At 42.2% G+C, this 20,964-nt stretch overlaps 1 protein-coding gene across 1 annotated transcript; it reads left to right on the plus strand.

Moving 5' to 3' along the window:
* The first annotated feature begins 7,425 nt into the window (after positions 1-7,425).
* Positions 7,426-20,054, plus strand: PDCL2 (phosducin like 2). Its single transcript, XM_058193814.1, has 6 exons — positions 7,426-7,488; positions 9,298-9,418; positions 11,520-11,610; positions 13,500-13,643; positions 17,164-17,372; positions 19,702-20,054. Exons 1-6 carry the CDS (start codon positions 7,426-7,428, stop codon positions 19,821-19,823), a joined length of 750 nt encoding a protein of 249 aa, XP_058049797.1. The 3' UTR covers positions 19,824-20,054.
* The last annotated feature ends 910 nt before the right edge of the window (positions 20,055-20,964 follow it).

The raw sequence follows: 20,964 nt of genomic DNA on the forward strand, positions 1-20,964 counted from the left end.
AAGCACAATTAAAGTCTCGTTTTGCCCAAAGCATGCCTGCATATTTTGTGCAAGACATGACCGCTAACCTAGGGTTCCCTTTCAAGACAACATACTGTTGCCCAAAACCATTGGTGGGATTCAAATAATTTAGCAACTGGTTCTCTGACCTAATGACCCGCTGGGTAGGCGTGGCTTGGTGGTCATGTGACCGTGTGGGCGTGGCAAATCAATGTCACTCACGTCGATTGGCGCTTCGCCTTAGCTGTTACAATGTAATAAGGGTTAACCAGAGAGGCTGTTTCTGTAAGCAGGGCAATAAAGATTAAGCTAGAAATACCAGCAGAATGTTTCCTTCCTGCCTTCCTTACAGGATTAGCCCTGTAAAGTGGAAAAAAACAAAATAAGATTTCTTCCAACAACCGGTTCTCCAAATTGCTTAGAAAGTTAACAACCAGTTCTTCCGGATAGGTGCGAACTGGCTGAATCCAGCCACTGCCCACAACATATTATTGCCCACAGCAAGGAGTCATGTGCAGTGTACTGACACACACCGAGGCTTTATAGCATTGTAAATTTTTTACAAAAAGTGGAACCATGAACCTTGAGTAAAAATTACCTTTGGGAAATATAACAAACAGTATTCATTAGCTGTTTATTCTTTGAGCAAATCCCAAGCCTGTTATATCTTAAACATAACATTTATACTCATGTACCACTCAGTTTGTGCTTGTAATCTCTACCAGATTAGCCTAATAGGTTGATGTCAGTGGGAGGACATAAGTGTGAAATCCATGATGCTACAATAAAGTGCCTTTGTTCATGTGTTTTTGTGCCTCACTTACTACCGACTTTCCCTACAGATTACCCTCTACCGCTTGCAGAAAAGAAATTGATAGGACAGAGACCGGAATATAAGTGGGCTGAATTGATAAACTATCCATTATTACCCATTTCTTTTGTTGCTATGTCTATGCCTATCCATTAGGTAGACGTCTTTTTTTATATCTATGGTAAAAGGTCTTTCAAAATTCATAAAATAGAATTGAAACCAGAATTATGTTTATTAAGCATACTAGATCCAAATCCGTAATTCTTATAATACATAATATTATAATATAATAATATAACATAACATAATATACAATACATAATATTACACATAGTAACCACTGCTAGGATCGTTTTTGCACAAAACTGGAAACAAATGCCGCCTCAGATGAAATAGTAATTAGGAAGATACTTGTGTCAGCGTTCCAGAAAACCCTTCTTGCAGAAAAGACTCCGAAGCAAACATCTTTCAAAATTCTTTTACTAGCATAGGTACACTGGCACAGTTGGATGAAATCCGAATCTGGGGATCCGGGTTCTTCCCTCGGTAATGCAAATTCCAAAATCCCCACCCTCATGACCCCTCTGCCGATCACATGCTCCAATCTCCAACCGTCCCATCTTGAGACATCACTTTGGCCACTCCTTCTCCAGATGTGAGCTCAGCCTGACCTTGACCGGCAGGAAGAATGTTGTTATGTCTAATAGCCCCTTGTACCACCACCCCCTTCTCCTACTTTCCTACAGGAAAAAGTGTCAGCGTGTGGAAGCCTTCGGCCTAGTATGGCTTCCATAGCTGAAGTCTGATTTCCAGACTTGAAATCCTAGGCTTAGAAAACTTGGAACTCCGTCGCCTTCGACAAGACCTAAGTTTAACTCACAGAATCATCTATTGTAATGTCCTTCCTGTCAAAGACTACTTCAGCTTTAATTGCAATAATACAAGGGCAACCAATAGATTTAAACTTAATGTTAACCGCTTTAATCTAGATTGCAGAAAATATGACTTCTGCAACAGAATCATCAGTGCTTGGAATACTTTACCTGACTCTGTGGTCTCTTCCCATAATCCTAAAAGCTTTAACCAAAAACTTTCTACTATTGACCTCACCCCATTCCTAAGAGGACCATAAGGGGTGTGCATAAGTGCACAAACGTGCCTATCGTTCCTGTCCTATTGTTGTTGTTGTTTTTTTCTTTTTTTTTCTTTTCTTCTTCCTATATATGTTTATATGTTTATATACTATATAATCTTTTTGTATGATGTTGTGACAAAATAAATAAATAAATAAATAAATAAACTTGAGCGTGCTGAAATGTATAGGATGACTATGGAGTTAAAAGAAAAAGAAGAGTTGGTCTATTATAAAATTTGGAGTAGACTGTACAAGTGGCTAGAGAATAGAAGCCTGTTGTGCCTCGTCCTCCCTCCTCTCCTCAGCCGGACCCCTCCCATCTCCTGCCGGGCCTGCCTTGCCCTCCCTCCTCTCCTCAGCCGGGCCTGCTATCAGATTCAGAGACTGATAATGAAGAGGAACGGCCTGGCATGCCTCCAGCCCCCAGCCCTGGCACCATGCCCGGACAGAAAGTCAGGAATGAACAAACAAACCTCACTCCTACAGCGTGTGAGCACAAAGCCAGCCACGTGTTAGAATTGCCGGCAGCAGATCCGGAGGAAGGGAATTTACAGTGGACGGATCCCCGCTTCCGGAGAATTGAGAGGTGACGTCAGCAGAAGGAAGGGAGGGGCAGGCCTGGATAAGTGCTGAGTCATGGAGCCACATTCCATGGCCTATATAAAAGACCAGCTTGAGTCAAACAATTTGAGTCAAGCAAAGTCTCATCTGGTTTGCTGAAGTCACACCTTGGATTCCTGCCTGCCTGAGAAATCTGAAAGGAATTTGGCAAAGCTGCAGAGGCTTCGTGGCCACACTTGATACAGACTTCCCAGACCCAGTTGTCGGAGGGGGAGGGGGACACGACAAAGCCAAAACAAGAAATAAAAGTTCAAAAACCATTGATTATAATAAAAAGATACATGTATATATGTATAATCAGAATGTATCATATTATTATTATAATAATAATTATTATACTATTATACCCTAGAGTCGGCAATGACTAGCACGTATGTGCGAGGGGAACCTTTATCTTTATACTATCATTAGAATCGTTAAAATTTATGAGAAGTCAAATATTGAATTACATAAGCAGACTATACATGCTGATACAGAAAGCTGTAAAATTATATTACGCTGTGGTGTGGCTTGCGTTTTTTATTTGTTTGTGTTCGTATTTTTTTTCTTTTTCCTTTTTTCTTTTGTACTTGTGTTTTTTAAAGTTGGAAAATGTTCAATAAAAACTATTTTAAAAACAAAACAAAAACAAAATCCATAGAATTAACAGAACAGACTCACAGAGTTGGAAGAGACCTTGGAGGTCTTCTAGTCCAACCCCTTGCTCAGGCAGGAAGCCCTATATCCGTGATGACGAACCTATGGCACGCATACACAGCTGGCACGCAGAGCCCTCTCTGCGGGCACACGAGCTGTCAGCTCATCTCGACCTTGCACGCCTCCTGCCTGCCAGCTGTTTTTTGGGATGCATGGGGGGGGGGGTCAGGGCGCATGCAGGAGATGTGCATGCAAGCGTAGGGGGGGCGGAGCATGTGGGTGTGTGGCATGCCCCCCACAACCCATTTTTGGGCCCAGCAGGCTGCAGGGAAGGCTGTTGGCCCAAAACAAGCGTGAGGGGCGGAGCATGTGGGTGTGTGGCATGCCCCCCACAACCCATTTTTGGGCCCAGCAGGCTGCAGGGAAGGCTGTTGGCCCAAAACAAGGCGTAGGGGGGAGCAGCCAGCCCCCGCGGTCCATTTTTGGACCCAGGAGGCTGCAGGGAGGTTTGCTAGGCCAAAAATGGGGGCCGGGGGGGTGACGCATGCATGCACGGGGGCAGGAGTGTGTGGGGGATCGCATGCACATGCGCGTGGGGGTGTGCGCACATGCACAGGGGCGCGCGCTTTGCATTATGGGTGCCGGCACGAACGCGCTTTTCACACACGATGAGAAAAAGGTTAGCCATCACTGCCCTATATCGTTTTAGACAAGTAGCTGTCAATCTTCCCAAAAGCCTCCAGTGTTGGAGCATCTGCAACTTCTGGAGCCAAACTGGAAAGGTTGCTGAGGACTTTGAGGGTCATGCCCAGTGCAGGAATCCATTGCTATGGACCTTCTACTGGCTCCTCCCACATCCTGAAGCGGTTGGTTGGTTGGTTGTTCAGTTGAAAGCCCAAGAAGATGTAAGCTGGTGGCATCAGAGCTCGGTGTCAGGGTATCACCTTGGCAGTTTCTAAGCACTATGCAGGTCAGAGCTAATGCAATATAGTATATCTACCAGTGGTGGGTTTCAAAATTTTTTATTACTGGTTCTGTGGTTGTGGCTTGGTGGGCGTGGCATGGCTTGGTGGGCGTGACAGGGGAGGGATACTGCAAAATCCCCATTTCCTCCTGATCAGCTGGGACTCGGGAGGCAGAGACTAGATGGGGGCGGGGCTAGTCAGAATTTTTACTACCGGTTCTTCAAACTACTCAAAATTTCTGCTACCGGTTCTCCAGAACTGGTCAGAAGCTGCTGAAACCCACCTCTGATATCTACTTTATACCAAGTGTATTCGTTCTTACCTCTTTAGGTAGAGATCAACTGAAATTAAAATGGAAAAGTGCTTTATTTCCAGACTGTTCACAATGCAAATTGGATAGGACATGAAGTCTTGCTTACTTTGTCCCAGGTTAAGCTACTACAAAAGGATTGTTAGATGTGGTTTGGGAAAGGAAACTGTACTGAAATATTATTGCCTGGGAGAAGAGACGAGTGAGATTATTAAGTGGCAAAGTCTTAGCAGTTGTAATATAAAATTTCACTACGGAAGTTTAAATGCACCCGATGATGGGAGCAAAGCTTGCAGTAGTTTTAGAAACAAAATATAAAAGCAAACATTATTAAGGTTCCTAAAGGATATTGAATTATAACAGGCCTATTATATGCTGCCTAAATCCAGAGATCCGTTAAAGACAAATATCGTCTGTACACTTAGTATGGTTAATTTAGATTTGCCTTATGGTGATGTATGAATTCAGCCATGGTGGATTTGTTAACCGTGCTTGATAACTTAGTCTACTGTATGAGCTGCATTAATTGTATTTGCTATCGAACAAAATTAAGGAACCATAGCTTTGTTTGATGTACGAACTCTTCTGGAAAAAAATATAATAGGAGGGAAAGAACTGTTACGGCAGATGTCACTTTAGATCGGTATTTTTGGAACTTGTCAAATATACGATGCGTGGTCTTCAATTCCCAGGATTTCCCAGCCAGCTAAATTAAAGTCGAGAAGTTTGAAAAACACTGTTTTAGATGGAGAAGGCAAGCATAAAATATATATGAAGAACAAAGCAAACTGTGACTGAACCAATAACTAACAATTTTAAAAACAGACACCCAGGTTCACGTTTGTTTACAAGCCTGTCTCTTAACTTCAATGGATTAAATTCTGTGAGAAATAAAAAATAACACTCTAGGGGCATCCTATGGTGAAAATATGTCATCCATTCTATACCAGCCATAACTGATAAACACTTGCAGAACTGAGCAACACTAGAATCCTCTGAACAATTACGTAATTTTAAAATAACTGTATATTTTGTCTCTAAACATTCCTCATGAGTCTTAAAATATCTAAATAGATTTAATTTATATTACAAAGCTATCATAGTTTTATTAGCTCTCAAGGCACCCTACTTTTATGAGAATGTTGGAAATTCAGTTAGAAATCTTCAGTCTTTTTAAATAATTCAGGATTCCGGAATGTGATAGTTAACATAATTTTAAATAGTAAGTTTAAAATCGTACTGCAGACAAATGCACATATCACAATTATTTTTGACAAATAATCCCTATTTATCTTTATAAAACTAGTAAGCCATGATTGGTTGGAGATTCTGGGAACTGAAATCCATGCATCTTAAAGTTGCCATGGTGGGAAATCCTGCTCTACACCAAAGACCATATATTTTCTACATTTAATTTGACAAAAAATAGCCCTTCATGTACCCAAACCAATAAGCGATTCCAAATAAAATATTCTGGATCTGCCGTGTCTTGCCCAACTTTCTTCGTTTGAAAACAATCTTCATTTAGAATAGAATAGAATAGAATTTTTTATTGGCCAAGTGTGATTGGGCACAAAAGGAATTTCTCTTGGTGCATGTGCTCTCAGTGTACATAAAAGAAAAGATACCTTCATCAAGGTACAACACTTACAACGCTTAATGAAAGACATAGGGTACAATTTAACAATGATACAACATTTTATGATAGTCATAGGCTACAATTAAGCAGTGGTGGGATTCAGCCAGTTCGCACCACTTCGGGAGAACCGGTTGTTAACTTTCTGAACAGTTTGGTGAACTGGTTGTTGGAAGAAATCATTAGAATAGAATAGAATAGAATAGAATAGAGTTTTATTGGCCAAGTGTGATTGGACACACAAGGAATTTGCCTTGGTGCATATGCTCTCAGTGTACATAAAAGAAAAGATACGTTCATCAAGGTACAACATTTACAACACAATTGATGATCAATATATCAATATAAATCATAAGGATTGCCAGCAACAAGTTATAGTCATACAGTCATAAGTGGAAAGAGATTGGTGATGGGAACTATGAAACGATTAATAGTAGTGCAGATTCAGTAAATAGTCTGACAGTGTTGAGGGAATTATTTGTTTAGCAGAGTGATAGCCTTCGGGAAAAAACTGTTCTTGTGTCTAGTTGTTCTGGTGTGCAGAGGGCACACCAGAACAACTGTTCTTTAGGGCAGAGAACCGATTGTTAAATTACTTGAATCCCACACTGCAATTAAGCAATCGGGAAACAATATCAGTATAAATCGTAAGGATATAAGCAACAAAGTTACAGTCATACAGTCATAAGTGGAAGGAGATGGGTGATGGGAATGATAAGATTAATAGTAATGCAGATTTAGTAATAGTTTGACAGTGTTGAGGGAATTATTTGTTTAGCAGAATGATGGCCTTCGGGGAAAAACTGTTCTTGTGTCTAGTTGTTTTGATGTGTAGTGCTTTATAACATCGTTTTGAGGGTAGGAGTTGAAACAGTTGATGTCCAGGGGATGTGAGGGATCTGTAAATATTTTCACAGCCTTCTTTTTGACTCATGCAGTATACAGGTCCTCAGTGGAAGGCAGGTTGGTAGCCATTATTTTTTCTGTAGTTCTAATGATCCTCTGAAGTCTGTGTCTGTCTTTTTGGGTTGCAGAACTAAACCAGATTTAGTTTTCAATCAGCTTTGATGTATGCTGACTTGATCAGTATTCTTTTAGTAGCAACTCAGATTAAGAATGATTTATTGTGGGTAGTCCATGCATGGAACACTCTGAGAAATGAACAGGGAACATGAAATAATTTACAGGATGAGTTAGCCAAAATTCAGGCCCCTTTTATTATATTTACAGTATAATGAACCAATGACTCAACCTATCCTCTGGGGAAAATATTTTACTATTCAAATGTTGTAAGAAAATTGATTTTTACCGATGGCATCTGCCACCAGCAAGATTGGCCAGGATGTTCTTGAACAGGTCCCCAAATTGTTGGAGGTGTGGTCACAAACAAGGGATGTTCTACCACATATGGTGGACCTGCCTTAAGATTAGGAAATTTTGGGGTAAGATAAAAATGGCTGGATGAAATAACAGGGCAGAAGAAAGAAAACCGGAACTATTTTCCCTGGCTATTCTGGAAGGGAAAATCAAAAAAAAAATATACAATATATCATACTACACATACTAACAGCGAGTAGAATTGTGATAGCACAGAATTGGAAACATCCAGATATCCCTCCGGACTAAATTATAATTTTAAAAAATATATGAATGTGCAGAAATGGACAGATTATCTATGGAAATGAAGGAGAAGGAAGACACCAAGTACTATTTAATATGGAATAGATGGTATTCCTGGCTGCAGAGTAAATTTAAAATTTAAGGACATTTTCGTTATGAGATCGAATTGTGAACAGAAGTTAAGATAATTTAAATAAGGAGGTAAGTTTAAGCTAGAGATATTTAGAAGTAAAATTTGTGTAAAGAGGTTAATTAGGATAGAGATACCGATGTAGAAAAGCTGTTACTAGTATTGAAATTTTGATGCGCCTGTCTTAGTTTACTTTTTTGTGTGTATTATGTTTTTTTTTTTGTACTGTGTATTTTAATGTTTGGAATTTAATAAATATTATTTTTTTAAAAATTGATTTGAGAATCTAGAAGGCACCCTCAGTGATGTTTGCTAGGACATCAGTGCCCATGGACACTATACTGTCTACTTAAGAACAATGCCTTGAAAGTCATCTGGAAAATATATGCAATCAATATCTAAGTACATATAATTTAGCCAGCATGTTCCCAGCACTGATGAACCAACTGAAGTTTCTAAACAGATTTCAAATCAAATTTAGAAGTATAAATCAGTGGAGAAAGTTAATTTCTGCAGGAGAGGAGCAGGAAAGTGTCTAATAAAAAAAAAAACCTGAAGACCTTTGGGATAAAATCTGCTTTCATCTACTCATCATCTCTTATCTGGGTAGCAAAAATTCAGTTTTGCTATCACTATTGCTATTCCTGCTTGTAGGAAAGGTTGTTTGGCAGTTATTATTATGATTAGAGTGTGGCATAGTTGCAGAAGCCAGGAGACCGCAATGTTATTGCAGAGTAGTAGTTTGCTTTGCCAAGATACCCGCCCTGTTATAGGAAAAGCTTGCATGTTTCCCAAGGTGCACCACAGGAGGGTAAACTGACTTCAACTCTAGAGAAAGACTAGTGGCTCTTCCTGCAGCATCACCCAAGGCCCCTTCCCTTCCTGGAGCTGCCTTGCAAACAGGCATCGCAACAGGGAAGGTTCAGAGCCATCAGGAATCTGACTACCCACACAGAGCAACCAGCTCGTCTCCCCACTAAGTGGTACCTATCTATCTACTTGCATAGAACATGTTTTTGAACTATTAGATGGACAGAAGCTGAGGCAAGTGACAGATGCTCACCCTGCCATGCAGTGCTAGGGCTCGAACCGCCGTAGCTGAGACTATCTCCAGCATCATTAAACCACTGAGCCACGAGGCCTCCTGTCTGGCAGTTAAATTTGGGGGGGTGGGGAGATTAACTTCTTTCACCTTAAAATTCTCCAGAGAATCTCTAGGGAAAGGAAGTAAATGGAGAAGGGAAGGCAAAGCTGTCCATTTAAAAATAATGAGGCGATTAAATTTTGGCCTTCTGAGTTATGGACCTTGGATCTCTGAAAGGGTTCTGATGAAGAGGAAGAGATTAAAAATAACTTCTGTTGTCCAAGTAGATTCCAGGTGAGATGATTGCATGCTGTAACTTACTGATATCTGCACACTTCTCTTTACAAAGGATCCAAATGAAGATACAGAATGGAATGACATTTTAAGAGATTTCGGGATTCTGCCTCCAAAAGAGGAAGTTAAGGATGAAATTGAAGAAATGGTTTTACGGTTACAAAAGAAAGCAGAAGGTAAGGGCCCGGCTTTCATCAGTTTTTAAAATTAACTTCCTCTCATCTCTGTAGCAAATTAGGCATTTAAATATGGCATGGTGGGATTCAACCGGTTCGCACCGGTTCGGGCGAACTGGTAATTAAATTGTTGCCTGGCCCTTCCCCTCCCCATCCCTTCCAGGAGTCCCCACATGCCCCATTTTGGCTCCCAGATACGTGCAAGGATGCCTACTAGGCCCAAAATGGGGCACAGAGGGCGCAGTGCCCCCCACGGCCCATTTTTGCTCCCAGGAGACTGCAGGGAGGCCTACTAGGCCCAAACGGGGCACAGGGGGGCAGCGTGTCCCCCCCATGGCCCGTTTTTGCTCCCAGAGGGATGCAGGAGGCCTAGTGCTGCCTATCACACACCCTAGCCACTCCCAACATGGCCACGCTCACCCAGCCAGTCATTAGGGCAGAGAACAGGTTGTTAAATTATTTGAGTCCCACCACTGTGTAGATAATACAGATTCTCTTCAAACAGCAAGGGGAAGTTGCTGCCTTGGGCTCCACACCTGTTCCCACCTGTTCCCTGCCACATGTCTTTTCACCAACATGATCGCCCTAGGTAGGGCTTCCATAACTCCCAAAATTAAAATGTCTGCAATGTGATTCTTTTTTCTTTCTTTCCTGTTATATTTAGCAATCTTCTGATTTTTGCCGGCCAGATATGTAACCAAGAGCTATTGCCGTGGCTCTTACCCCTGTTCTACTAATGCCCTCCAAAATCACTTCCCTAGAAAATATTGGTAGCTATTCTCTTCCTTATCCCTCTCCTATCAGCTTTGCTCTATATTACGATAGTTTCCCCCCCCTCAACTTTCACAAAGAAGTGCAAGCAATGCTTTTTCCATCTGACATTCACAACAAAATCCTATAGGCAGTGGTGGGATTCAGCCAGTTCGCACCTATTCGGGAGAACCGGTTGTTAACTTTCTAAGCAGTTCGGAGAACCAGTTATTGGAAGAAATCTTATTTTGTTTTTTTCCACTTTACAAGGCTAATCCTGTAAGGAAGGTAGGAAGGAAACATTCTGGTGTTATTTCTAGCCTAATCTTTATTGCTCTGCTTACAGAAACTGCCTCTCTGGTTAACCCTTATTACATTGTAACAGCTAAGGCGAAGCACCCATCGACGTGAGTGATGTTGAGTTGGCCACACCCACACGGTCACATGACCACTGAGCCACACCTACCCAACTGGTCATTAGGGCAGAGAACTGGTTGTTAAATTATTTGAATCCCACCACTGCCTATAGGTCAGGGGCCTTCAACCTTGGCAACTTTAAGACTTGTGGACTTCAACTCCCAGAATTCCTCAGCCAGCTTTGCTGGCTGAGGAGCTCTGGGAGTTGAAGTCCACAAGTCTTAAAGTTGCCAAGGTTGGAGACTCCTGCTATAGGTAAAGGAAAGGCAATGTCCCCAATAGGAAACAGAATCTCTGAAATAGAGAACCAGTTGAATCTGAAGCTTTTCATACACAGCCCGACATTCCTCCATCACACAGCCTTTCAACCATGAGCCATTTCACCTCAGGACTTCGTTGAACTGACTAGCATCTCCACAGTTCAGAGAAGAGAGCTGAGGTTCGAAGCTGGAAAAATAGCAATTTCGCCTGCAGAGGCCATTTCATAAGCTACTTCTGAAATGAGATTTAAAGGAGGAGTCCTCTGCACAATTTTATCCAATTTACCTTTGGAATCTCAAGGGGGGAAAAAAAGATTTTGGTTTGTTATCCACTTCTTTCCCAGAAATATTTAAACTGGGCATTTTCTTCTAGTCTTTCATCATCTTCTTTTAATGACTCCATAATCCCTTGCGGGGCGGAGTCTGGGCAACTGAATGGAACTTAGTGTTTACTGGCCGGATGCCTTTACTGTCACCAATGAGGAGTTTTCTTCAGCAGATACATTCTCATTGTGCCCAGAGAAAGAAATATCTGCCTCTACAAAGGACCAAACTCACAGCCTCCTGATTATGAGGCGGGAGCTCCACCTCTAGGCCACCGCACCACTCTATTTTCTTCTGGCCTTTGGTTAGACTAAAACCACTGTTCCTCTCCATTTCTTTTTTTTTTCTAGTGAAGCCTTATGAAAAAATGAATTTGAAGCAACTGAAAGAGGCAGAAGATGATTTTGATGAGGAAGATTTAAAAGCCGTTGAAATGTACAGGTATGTCAAATTCTAAGGAGCAGATGCAAAGTCACCAGTGTGGGGAAACCCAACCCTATCGATAAACTCTAACCTTAACCCTACCTGACTCTGTGATCTCTTCCCAAAATCCCCAAAGTTTTAACCAAAAACTGTCTACTATTGACCTCACCCCATTCCTAAGAGGTCTGTAAGGGGCGTGCATAAGAGCACAAACGTGCCTACAGTTCCTGTCCTATTGTTTCCTTTCGTTATATCCAATTAATATAGTTATTACATACTTATGCTTATATATATGCTTATATATTATATAAGTTATTTCATGCTTATGCTTATATATACTGTGTGACAAAATAAAGAAATAAAATAAATAATTATCATCATCATCTCAACTTTTAAATGTTAGAAACACCTTTAAATACATGGAAGGCTAATTCTTGGGCTAACAAATATCCAAGCAACTGGCGCCATCTACAGCTCTTACTTTCAAAAATCCATTTTCACTGAATTCCCGTCTAAATAATGTATCTGTTTGTTCAAATTTAGTGAGTATGTACTGTTCTCGTAAGTACTCTTAACCTGAGTACGTCCTCTTTCTATACTGCTTGCATCACAACTTTTGAGTTTTCCAAACCTCGGGGGAACTTTTATTTATCCTTAGTATAAATCCCTCTAATAAGAAAAGCCAAGTGACTGGATTTTTTTTCTTGCATATAATTATGCGCACGTCAAATCTGAAAGAATTCCTATAGACATGATTTATTTATTTATTTATTTATTTTGTCACAACAGTATATATAAGCATAAGCATGAAAGTAACTATATAATATATAAGCATATATATATATATATATAAACATAAGCATGTAATAATTATATTAATTGGATATAATGAAAGAAAACAATAGGACAGGAACGGTAGGCACGTTTGTGCTCTTATGCACGCCCCTTACTGGGCACACGAACCGACGCCCAGGTCAGCTCCACTCTGCATGCCCGCCTGCCTTCCGCCGGCCAGCTGATTTTCAGGTCTCTGCAGGGAGATGCGCTTGCATGCGGGGGGGGGGGTGTCGCACGCATATGTGCATGGGTTTGGGGGTGCAGTGACCCCCCACGCCCCATTTTTGGTCCCAGGAGGCTTCAGGGAGGCCTGCTAGCACCAAAACGGGGGTCGTGCGCGCATGCGCGGGGGAGGGGGACCACAGGGGGGTCGAGTGTGCATGCACAGGGGAGGGGCCTGAGGGGGGGCATTGCATTATGGGTGTCGGTACGCGCTTTCAGCACCTGAAGGAAAAAAGGTTCGCCATCATTGCCCTATAGGGTTCTGTGCTCACGTGGGGCTGCAGCCAAGATTTAAGTTATATTACTTTCCCTTTCATTTTAGAATGTAACTACATACATTCTTATATATTTTACGTCGATTTTTTGTTATTAGTATAATAACAAAATGCAGGAAGTTATAACGTGCAAACTTTCAAAGCGAATTAATCTCCTATACCAAATATGACTAATTTGCTTTATTGCAGTTTGTTTGTTTTTCCCAAATTGGCCTAAAAGGAAGGCCAAGGTACAGGTAAATGTTCCCCTCGCACATATGTGCTAGTCGTTCCCGACTCTAGGGGGCAGTGCTCATCTGTTTTTCCCCATTCGGTGGGGTTTGGAAGGGCTTGCAAATCTGGACTGGAAAGGAATGGATGGGTTGGTTACATGTTGCCCAGGCAACAAATTCAGATTCCCCATCTCTACAGTTCAATCACTGCATTTTTGAACTCTCTTGCATTTCCACCCTTAGCAACTTTCATTTCTGAAAATCTCCAAGGAACGGGTGTGATGCCTTAACCCTGCATTTTCACGGTCTCTCGTCCCACTTTTATTAACGGTTATGATACGAAAGGTTTCCCTTAAATTAGGAAACAACGCTTAGCGGAACTAAAAGCTCTACAAAAGAGACAAAGATTTGGAGAACTGAATGAAATTTCTGGGGATCAATACGTGAAGGAAGTCACAAATGCGCCAAAGGATGTGTGGGTTGTCATCCATCTGTATAATGCAAGGTAAGAGAGGAGTGTGTGTGTGTGTGTGTGTGTGTGTGTGTCTGTTAGGACATTTATACTGTAAATAGAGTAAGTTCACACCTTGATGTCATTCTGCTACTAGAAATGCATGTAGTGCAGTGGTGGGTTTCTACCAGTTTGCCCCGGTTCGGGCGAACCGGTAGTGACGGCAGATGGAGGTTCTGCCAACCCACATGGATATCATCATGGATGCTCTGCACATTCACAGAAGGTTCTGTGCATGCGCAGAAGCGCCACATGTGCGGTCCCAGTTCCGAACAAGTAGCGAAGGTAAGAGGAACCCACTATTGATGCAGTGATGGGACACACACTCATTCCCTATTCCCCCACTTTCACTTTCTGGTGTGTCTCCAAATCTTAACTAGAGAGGTGGAGGAACCTCCTAAGAAGATCTAGAGCAGTGATGGTTAACCTTTTCGGCTCGGAGTGCCAAAACTGGAGCGTGTGTGCACATGCACATGCATGTTGTGACCCAGGCCCAAGTAGGTAGTAGGAAACTCAGTCCGTGAAAAAACAAACAAACTTTATTCTAACAGCTGAGAATTACTTCATTCCCAGCGTCTTTCAACTCAAATTAAAACAAATTCCTCCCAACACAAATTCCTCAGTTCTCTCGCAAACCAATTAGGCAAGCTGCCAAAGGCCTTTCTTGGCAAACGTTCAGAAGTCACAAAAATAAATGCAAGACGTAGACGAAGCAGAAGATGAAGCAGAAGATGCAGCTACCAACGTTGTTTTCTGGAAAAGCTCAAATGCCGGTGCTGGTCTGTTTTAAGTCTTATGGGAGGGGCCAATCATCTCTTGGCCCTATGCCCGAGTTGTCCTCTTTGCTTGAGCTGCTCTTGCCTTCTGGCAGCTCTTCTCATGTGTGCATTAGGAACAGGCTCCTCCTGTTCCTCTGCCTCACTACTGGAGGCTCTGGAGTCTGCACCTCACTTCCCGATGGCCCTGGCCTCACCTCAACCTCATTGCTATCTGACTCTGTTGCCAGCTCCGCAGGCTGCTGGCAGACCACAACAATGCATGCATTCACCGGAGCACCAGAAGCCAGAAGAGAGCAGCTGGATGGTGCACATGTGCACGGCGGCCAGCTGGTCTTCTGTATTCCATCGCATGCATGCGTGCCATCCAGAAGACCAGCTGGCTGGTGTGCATGTGCGTGTCGGAACCCAGAAGAGAACAGCTGGCTGGAGTGTATGCTCATGCCGGAAGCTGGAAGAGAGCAGCTGGCCGTAGCGCATGAATGTGACAGAACCCGGAAAAGCAGCTGGCGATGGCACACATGCCCACAGAGAGGGCTTTGTGTGCCACCTCCGGCCCACGTTCCATAGGTTCACCATCATGGACCCAGAGGTTTCATAGAGATGTTTATAAAGGGGAAAGTGATGGAAAATCCTGCATTACCGTGTCACTAATATAATATTGGGTGCAGCTTAATTTAAACCGCCCAATACAAGTTACCTAAAAGAAAAATGTCACTGAGAAAACACTGGAACAATTTCTAACTGGAGGAAATAGTTTCTGGAGAAAACTGTTTCTGTATATACCAGGGTCTTACGGATAATAAAATAATATCTGCAGTTTAGTTGGGCAAAAAAGAGCATTTCTTTAAACATGCTGCTTCTCCATATGCAACAGACTTTGGTGCATGCATTAGGCTCTCGTCGCCGAGTGTCAGGCGCAAAGGATCAGGACCATGAGCTACATTGCAGAGCAAAAGATTTATTCAAGCCTATACACAAGAATCTAGTCAACTAATAGTTAGCACTAAACTGATACTAGATAAGGGTCAAAGGAATTCAAGGCCGGTGAATGGCGCAGGCTGGTAAGGCCTGTTATTAAGAACAGCCTGTTATTAAGAACACAAAGCCTGCAATTACTGCAGGTTCGAGCCCGGCCCAAGGTTGACTCAGCCTTCCATCCTTTATAAGGTAGGTAAAATGAGGACCCAGATTGTTGGGGGGGCAATAAGTTGACTTTGTAAAAAATATACAAATAGAATGAGACTATTGCCTTATACACTATAAGCCGCCCTGAGTCTTCGGAGAAGGGCGGGGTATAAATGTAAACAAAAAAAAAAAAAGGGGGCAGGGGCTGGACTTGGATGGTTTGTAGCCAAGTTAAGGACTCTAAGCTTATGACACATTTAACTCCACCTCCCGTTCTGCTTGATCTTCTCCTACAGTAAGCCCTGATTCATGTTCAATTTATTACCTATGGTGGGAGAACCTGAAGCTAAAACGTGCTTCTCGATCCTGTTATACCAAGCAGTTTACAGGGGGTGCCTGTATGTTGCACAACATGAAGATAGTCATTTAGATTGGCATTCAGCCTGACTTTCAGGATGGAGATCCATTTTGGAATCTATGGAGATCTTTGACTGTGATTTAGAATTATTTTGAACCAAACTTCCCTTAACATTAGATCATACATCATATGCGCACCTGCGCGCACGCATACACACACACACACACACACACACACACACACACACACACACAGAGGTATCAGGATGTGTTGTAACTGACACACAAATACATCAATTGCTCATGTATCCCATAGTAAAAGGTAAAGGTTCCCCTCGCACATACGTGCTACTCGTTTCCGACTCTAGGGGGCGGTGCTCATCTCCGTTTCAAAGCCGAAGAGCCAGCGCTGTCCGAAGACGTCTCTGTGGTCATGTGGCCGGCATGACTCAATACCAAAGGCGCACGGAACGCTGTTACCTTCCCACCAAAGGTGGTCCCTATTTTTTTTTCTACTTGCATTTTTTTACCTGTTTTCGAAACTGCTAGGTTGGCAGAAGCTGGGACAAGTAATGGGAGCTCACCCCGTTACGTGGCAGCACTAGGGATTCGAACGGCTGAGCTGCCGACCTTTCGATCGACAAGCTCAACGTCCTAGCCCCTGAGCCACCGCATCCCTTATGTATCCCATAACAGTGTTTAAATACAAACATAGAACAATTTGCAGGAGATCCTGTTTGTGAGTCTGGATTTTGCTTTGGGATAATAACATGTGATATATTTTGCTTGTGTGAGATTAAAGCACTGCATGCCATATCACAACTCAATAAAATCCCAGCTTAATGCAACCCAGTCCATTTTAAATGAAATGTAGTGTATCTGTTAAGAGTTGTGGTGGAGCAGTGGTTAGAATGCGGCATTGCAGGCTAACTCTGCCCACAGCCAGCAGTTCAATTCTCACCAGGCTCAAGGTTGATTCAATCTTCCATCCTTCTGAGGTGGGTAAAATGAGGATCCAGATTTTCAGGGGCAATAAGCTGACTCTGTAAACCACTTAGAGAGAGCTGTAAAACACTATGAAGTGGTATATGAGTCTAAGTGCTATTGCTATTACTAATATGTGGATTTATAAGCCATTGGCAGAGTTTCTACTAATTCAGTGTTTTCAGATTCATCATAACAAAGATTATTATTATATGGTATATTTCTGTTGGAGATTAATAATCAAATTCTTCCTCTTCTTCCTCCTTTAGTATTCCAATGTGTGTATTGGTTAACAGACACCTGAGTCTACTGGCCATAAAATTCCCAGAAACTAAGTTTGTGAAAGCCATTGCCAAGAGCTGTATTGAAAATTATCATGATAATTGCTTGCCTACAATATTTGTCTATAAGGATGGTAAAATTGAAGGCAAGTTAATTGGAGTTGTGGAGTTTGGCGGAACAGGACTTACGGTAGAAGGTAATATTTATATATATATTTAAATAAATCAGTGAATTAGAGGATTATACAAAGAGAGTCAGTGCGATGTAGTGGTTAAACTGAAACTTGGGTTCAAGTCCACTCATAGTCATAGAAGCTCACTGGGTGATTTGGGGGTCAGCCAATCTCTCTATCAATTTTACTTACCAAACAGGGGAGAAATGTAAAGAAAAATATCCATGTCATCTACTTTGAATTCCTGGAGGACCAGTGGAATATAAACACTGAGAATCTGTACAAGTAGTCCTTGACTTATGACCATAATGAAGCCCAAAATTTCTATGGTTAAGTAAGACATTCGTTCAGCGAATCTTGCGTCATTTTACAACTTCGCTTGCAACCGTTGTTGAGTGAATCACTACAATTATTGTTAGTAACCCGGCTGTTAAGTGAATCTGGCTTTCCCGTTGACTTTGCTGGTCAGAATTTCACAAAAGAGGATCACGTACATAAATATGAGTCAGTGGCCAAGTGCCTGAATTTTGGTCATGCGGTTGTGGGGATGCTGCAAGTGTGAAAAATGGTCATAAATCCCATTTTTCAGTGCCTTCGTCACTTTGAATGGTCACTGAATGAACTGTTGTAAGTCGAGGCCTACCTGTAGTGGCTAAGGTGTTGAATCAGGAGATTGCCAATTTGAGGCCTCCCGTGTGCATGAAAGCTGGCTGGGTGACTTTAGGCCAGCCGCACTCCCTCAGCCCAACTACCTCACAAAATCAGTCTTGTGGAAAATAAGAGGCAGGAGAATTAGGTACGTTTGCATGCTGTGTTCAGAGGTGGCAGAGGTAGTTTGGCCAAACTGGTAGCAGAAATCTCAGGTGCGCCCCCCCCGCCGCCCGCCTCAGCTCTATGCTATCCTATTTAGCTCCTGGGGAGGAAAGCTATGGAAAATCTAGACAGCGTACTAAAAAGCAGAGACATCACCCTGCCAACAAAAGTGCGTATAGTCAAAGCTATGGTTTTCCAGTTGCAATGTATGGCTGTGAAGGTTGGACCATAAGAAAGGCTGAGCGCCAAAGAATTGAGGCCTTTGAACTATGGTGCTGGAGAAGACTCCTGCGAGTCCCTTGGACTGCAAGGCGAACAAACAAGTCAGTCCTAGAAGAGATCAACCCTGACTGCTCTTTAGAAGGCCAGATCCTGAAGATGAAACTGAAATACTTTGGCCACCTAATGAGAAGGAAGGACTCACTGGAGAAGAGCCTAATGCTGGGAAAGATGGAGGGCAAAAGAAGAACGGGACGACAGAGAACGAGGTGGCTGGATGGAGTCACTGAAGCAGTAGGCATGAGCTTAAATGGACTCCAGAGGATGGTAGAGGACAGGAAGGCCTGGAGGAATGTTGTCCATGGGGTCACGATGGGTCGGACACGACTTCGCAACTAACAACAACAACAATTTAGCAGGGGTGAAATGTAAAATTTGTTACTACTGGTTCTGTGGGCGTGGCTTGGTGGTGGTGGGGGTAATGTGACTGAGTGGGCATGGCCTACTTTTTTTTTTTTTACTCTTAAGAGTATTTTTTCTACAACCACTTCGACAGAAAAAATGCTTTTAAAAAGCTCCTCTGGCGATCCCAGTTGAGTTGCCTGATCATCAGAGGCTTTTCTTTTCTTTTAAAAGCATTTTTTTTGCCTTTAAAAGTAAAAAGCCTTTGACAACTCAGCTGGAATTGTCAGAGGAGCCTTTTAAAATAATTTTTTTTACAACCTCTTTGACCGAAGAGGTTTTAAAAGCCTCACACGATCGCAGCTGAGCCGCGCGATTATCAGAGGCTTTTTTTTTTAACTTTTAAAAGCATGTTTTCGGCTGAAGAAAAAATGCTTTTAAAAGTAAAAAAAAACCTCTGATGATCAGCTGGGTTGGGGGGGGGGATGGGGCAGGGATTTTTGCTACCGGTTCTCCGAACCACCTGCCACCATTACTACTGGATCAGGTGATCCGGTCCAAACCGGGAGCATTTCACCCCTGCTATTTAGGCACATTTTTGAGGCCGGGCCCATGTGTGGAAGGCTGGGCACATGCGCGGAAAGCATGTGTGAACTGGGTGTGTGCGCGCGGGGCGAACTGGTAGTAACATAATGTTAAACCCACCTTTGGCTGTGTTATATGTAAAACAGTGGGATAAATATATAGTAATAATCCTAACAAACATCAGGTTCATTTAAGCTTTTAGTCCTACCTGACAACCTTATGCATTCCATACCTCTGTGATAATGTGTGTGTTTAACCAGTGATAAAAGGTTATGCACATTAGTATTATGGCAGTTCCTCTTTCTGTTTGTCTGAATAGGTTTTCTTGTTTCAGATCTTGAATGGAAGTTGGCAGAATTTGGTGCTGTAAAAACGGATTTAGAAGAAAACCCCAGAAAAGGTATTAGGGACATGATGATGTCCTCTCTTAGAAAGGCTTCTATAGACGATAATTAGAGTATGAAGAGACAAATGCTACTATATCTATGTGGTCAAATTAGTTTGCAATTGTACCATCTGCTGTATTGTCAACACTCAAATATTACAAAGGCTTTCCGCACCCATCCAAAATTTGGTGTTCTACCCTCATTCTACTCTTGGATGAACAAATATCCCTATGTTTTGCCTGCTGGATTTTACTCTAGTGAGATTGTTTAGTACTGTAGCCTGTTTGTCAACAACTGCATTTCAAAGTCATGAAAAATACAGGCAATTTCTCGTTTTAAAGTCTTGATGTCGTGCTTTCTCCAAGATCTTTTTTTCAAAACGGAATGCTTAATATGTTAAATATCTTGGTACAAGCATATGGAAATGTCATAGAATGAATACAGAAACACACAGTCAGACGGCTGAGTTATACTCAGTGGCTTCAAGACTTCTTTTAGGAGAAGTAGGTGCCTGGACTACCTACAAGTAGTCCTTGACTTATGACTGGTCGCTTAATGACCATTTGAAGTTACGAGCCCCCAGAAGGTAGTTACGACTCGGTTCCAAAGTTTGATGGCCACTCCCCCCATGCAGTCACATGACTTCATTTCAGATGTTTGGGATCCGGCCCCCATTTAGGGCCATTCCATGGTCACACGATCCTAAGGTATGTCATTTTTTGCCAAAACTAGGCATTTGCTCCCAGTTTTTAGCAAAAATGCTCCAAAGCCAACAATGAGTGCACTTAATTATTATGGTTTCACTTAACAACCATGGTGATTCTTTTAATGACTGCTGCAGAAAAGGTTGTAAAATAAGGTTGGTCATGTGGTGACTTGCTTTATGACCGTCACGGCTCCATTACAGTCCAGGATAACTTATATTTAAAAGAAAACACATCTAAAGGAAGGTCGATTATTCGAAATGCTCAGATAGATTCATCTGTCATTCAAAGCAATAACACTAATTAAGTAAACTATACTACAGCTCATTAAATGGGGGTTTTGCCCACATTCTCATTTACTGGTCTCAACACACTAAATTCAGTTCGGTGATTCAGTTAACAACTGTGACAAGAATGGGGCAAAAACTCACCCGTCTTGCTTAACAACAGAAATTTGGGTCTCAATTCTGGCTGTAAGCTGAAGACTACTTTTACTAGACAAAATAT

This window comes from Ahaetulla prasina, chromosome 8 (assembly GCF_028640845.1).
Source record: "Ahaetulla prasina isolate Xishuangbanna chromosome 8, ASM2864084v1, whole genome shotgun sequence".
In the NCBI taxonomy this organism is placed as follows: domain Eukaryota; kingdom Metazoa; phylum Chordata; class Lepidosauria; order Squamata; family Colubridae; genus Ahaetulla; species Ahaetulla prasina.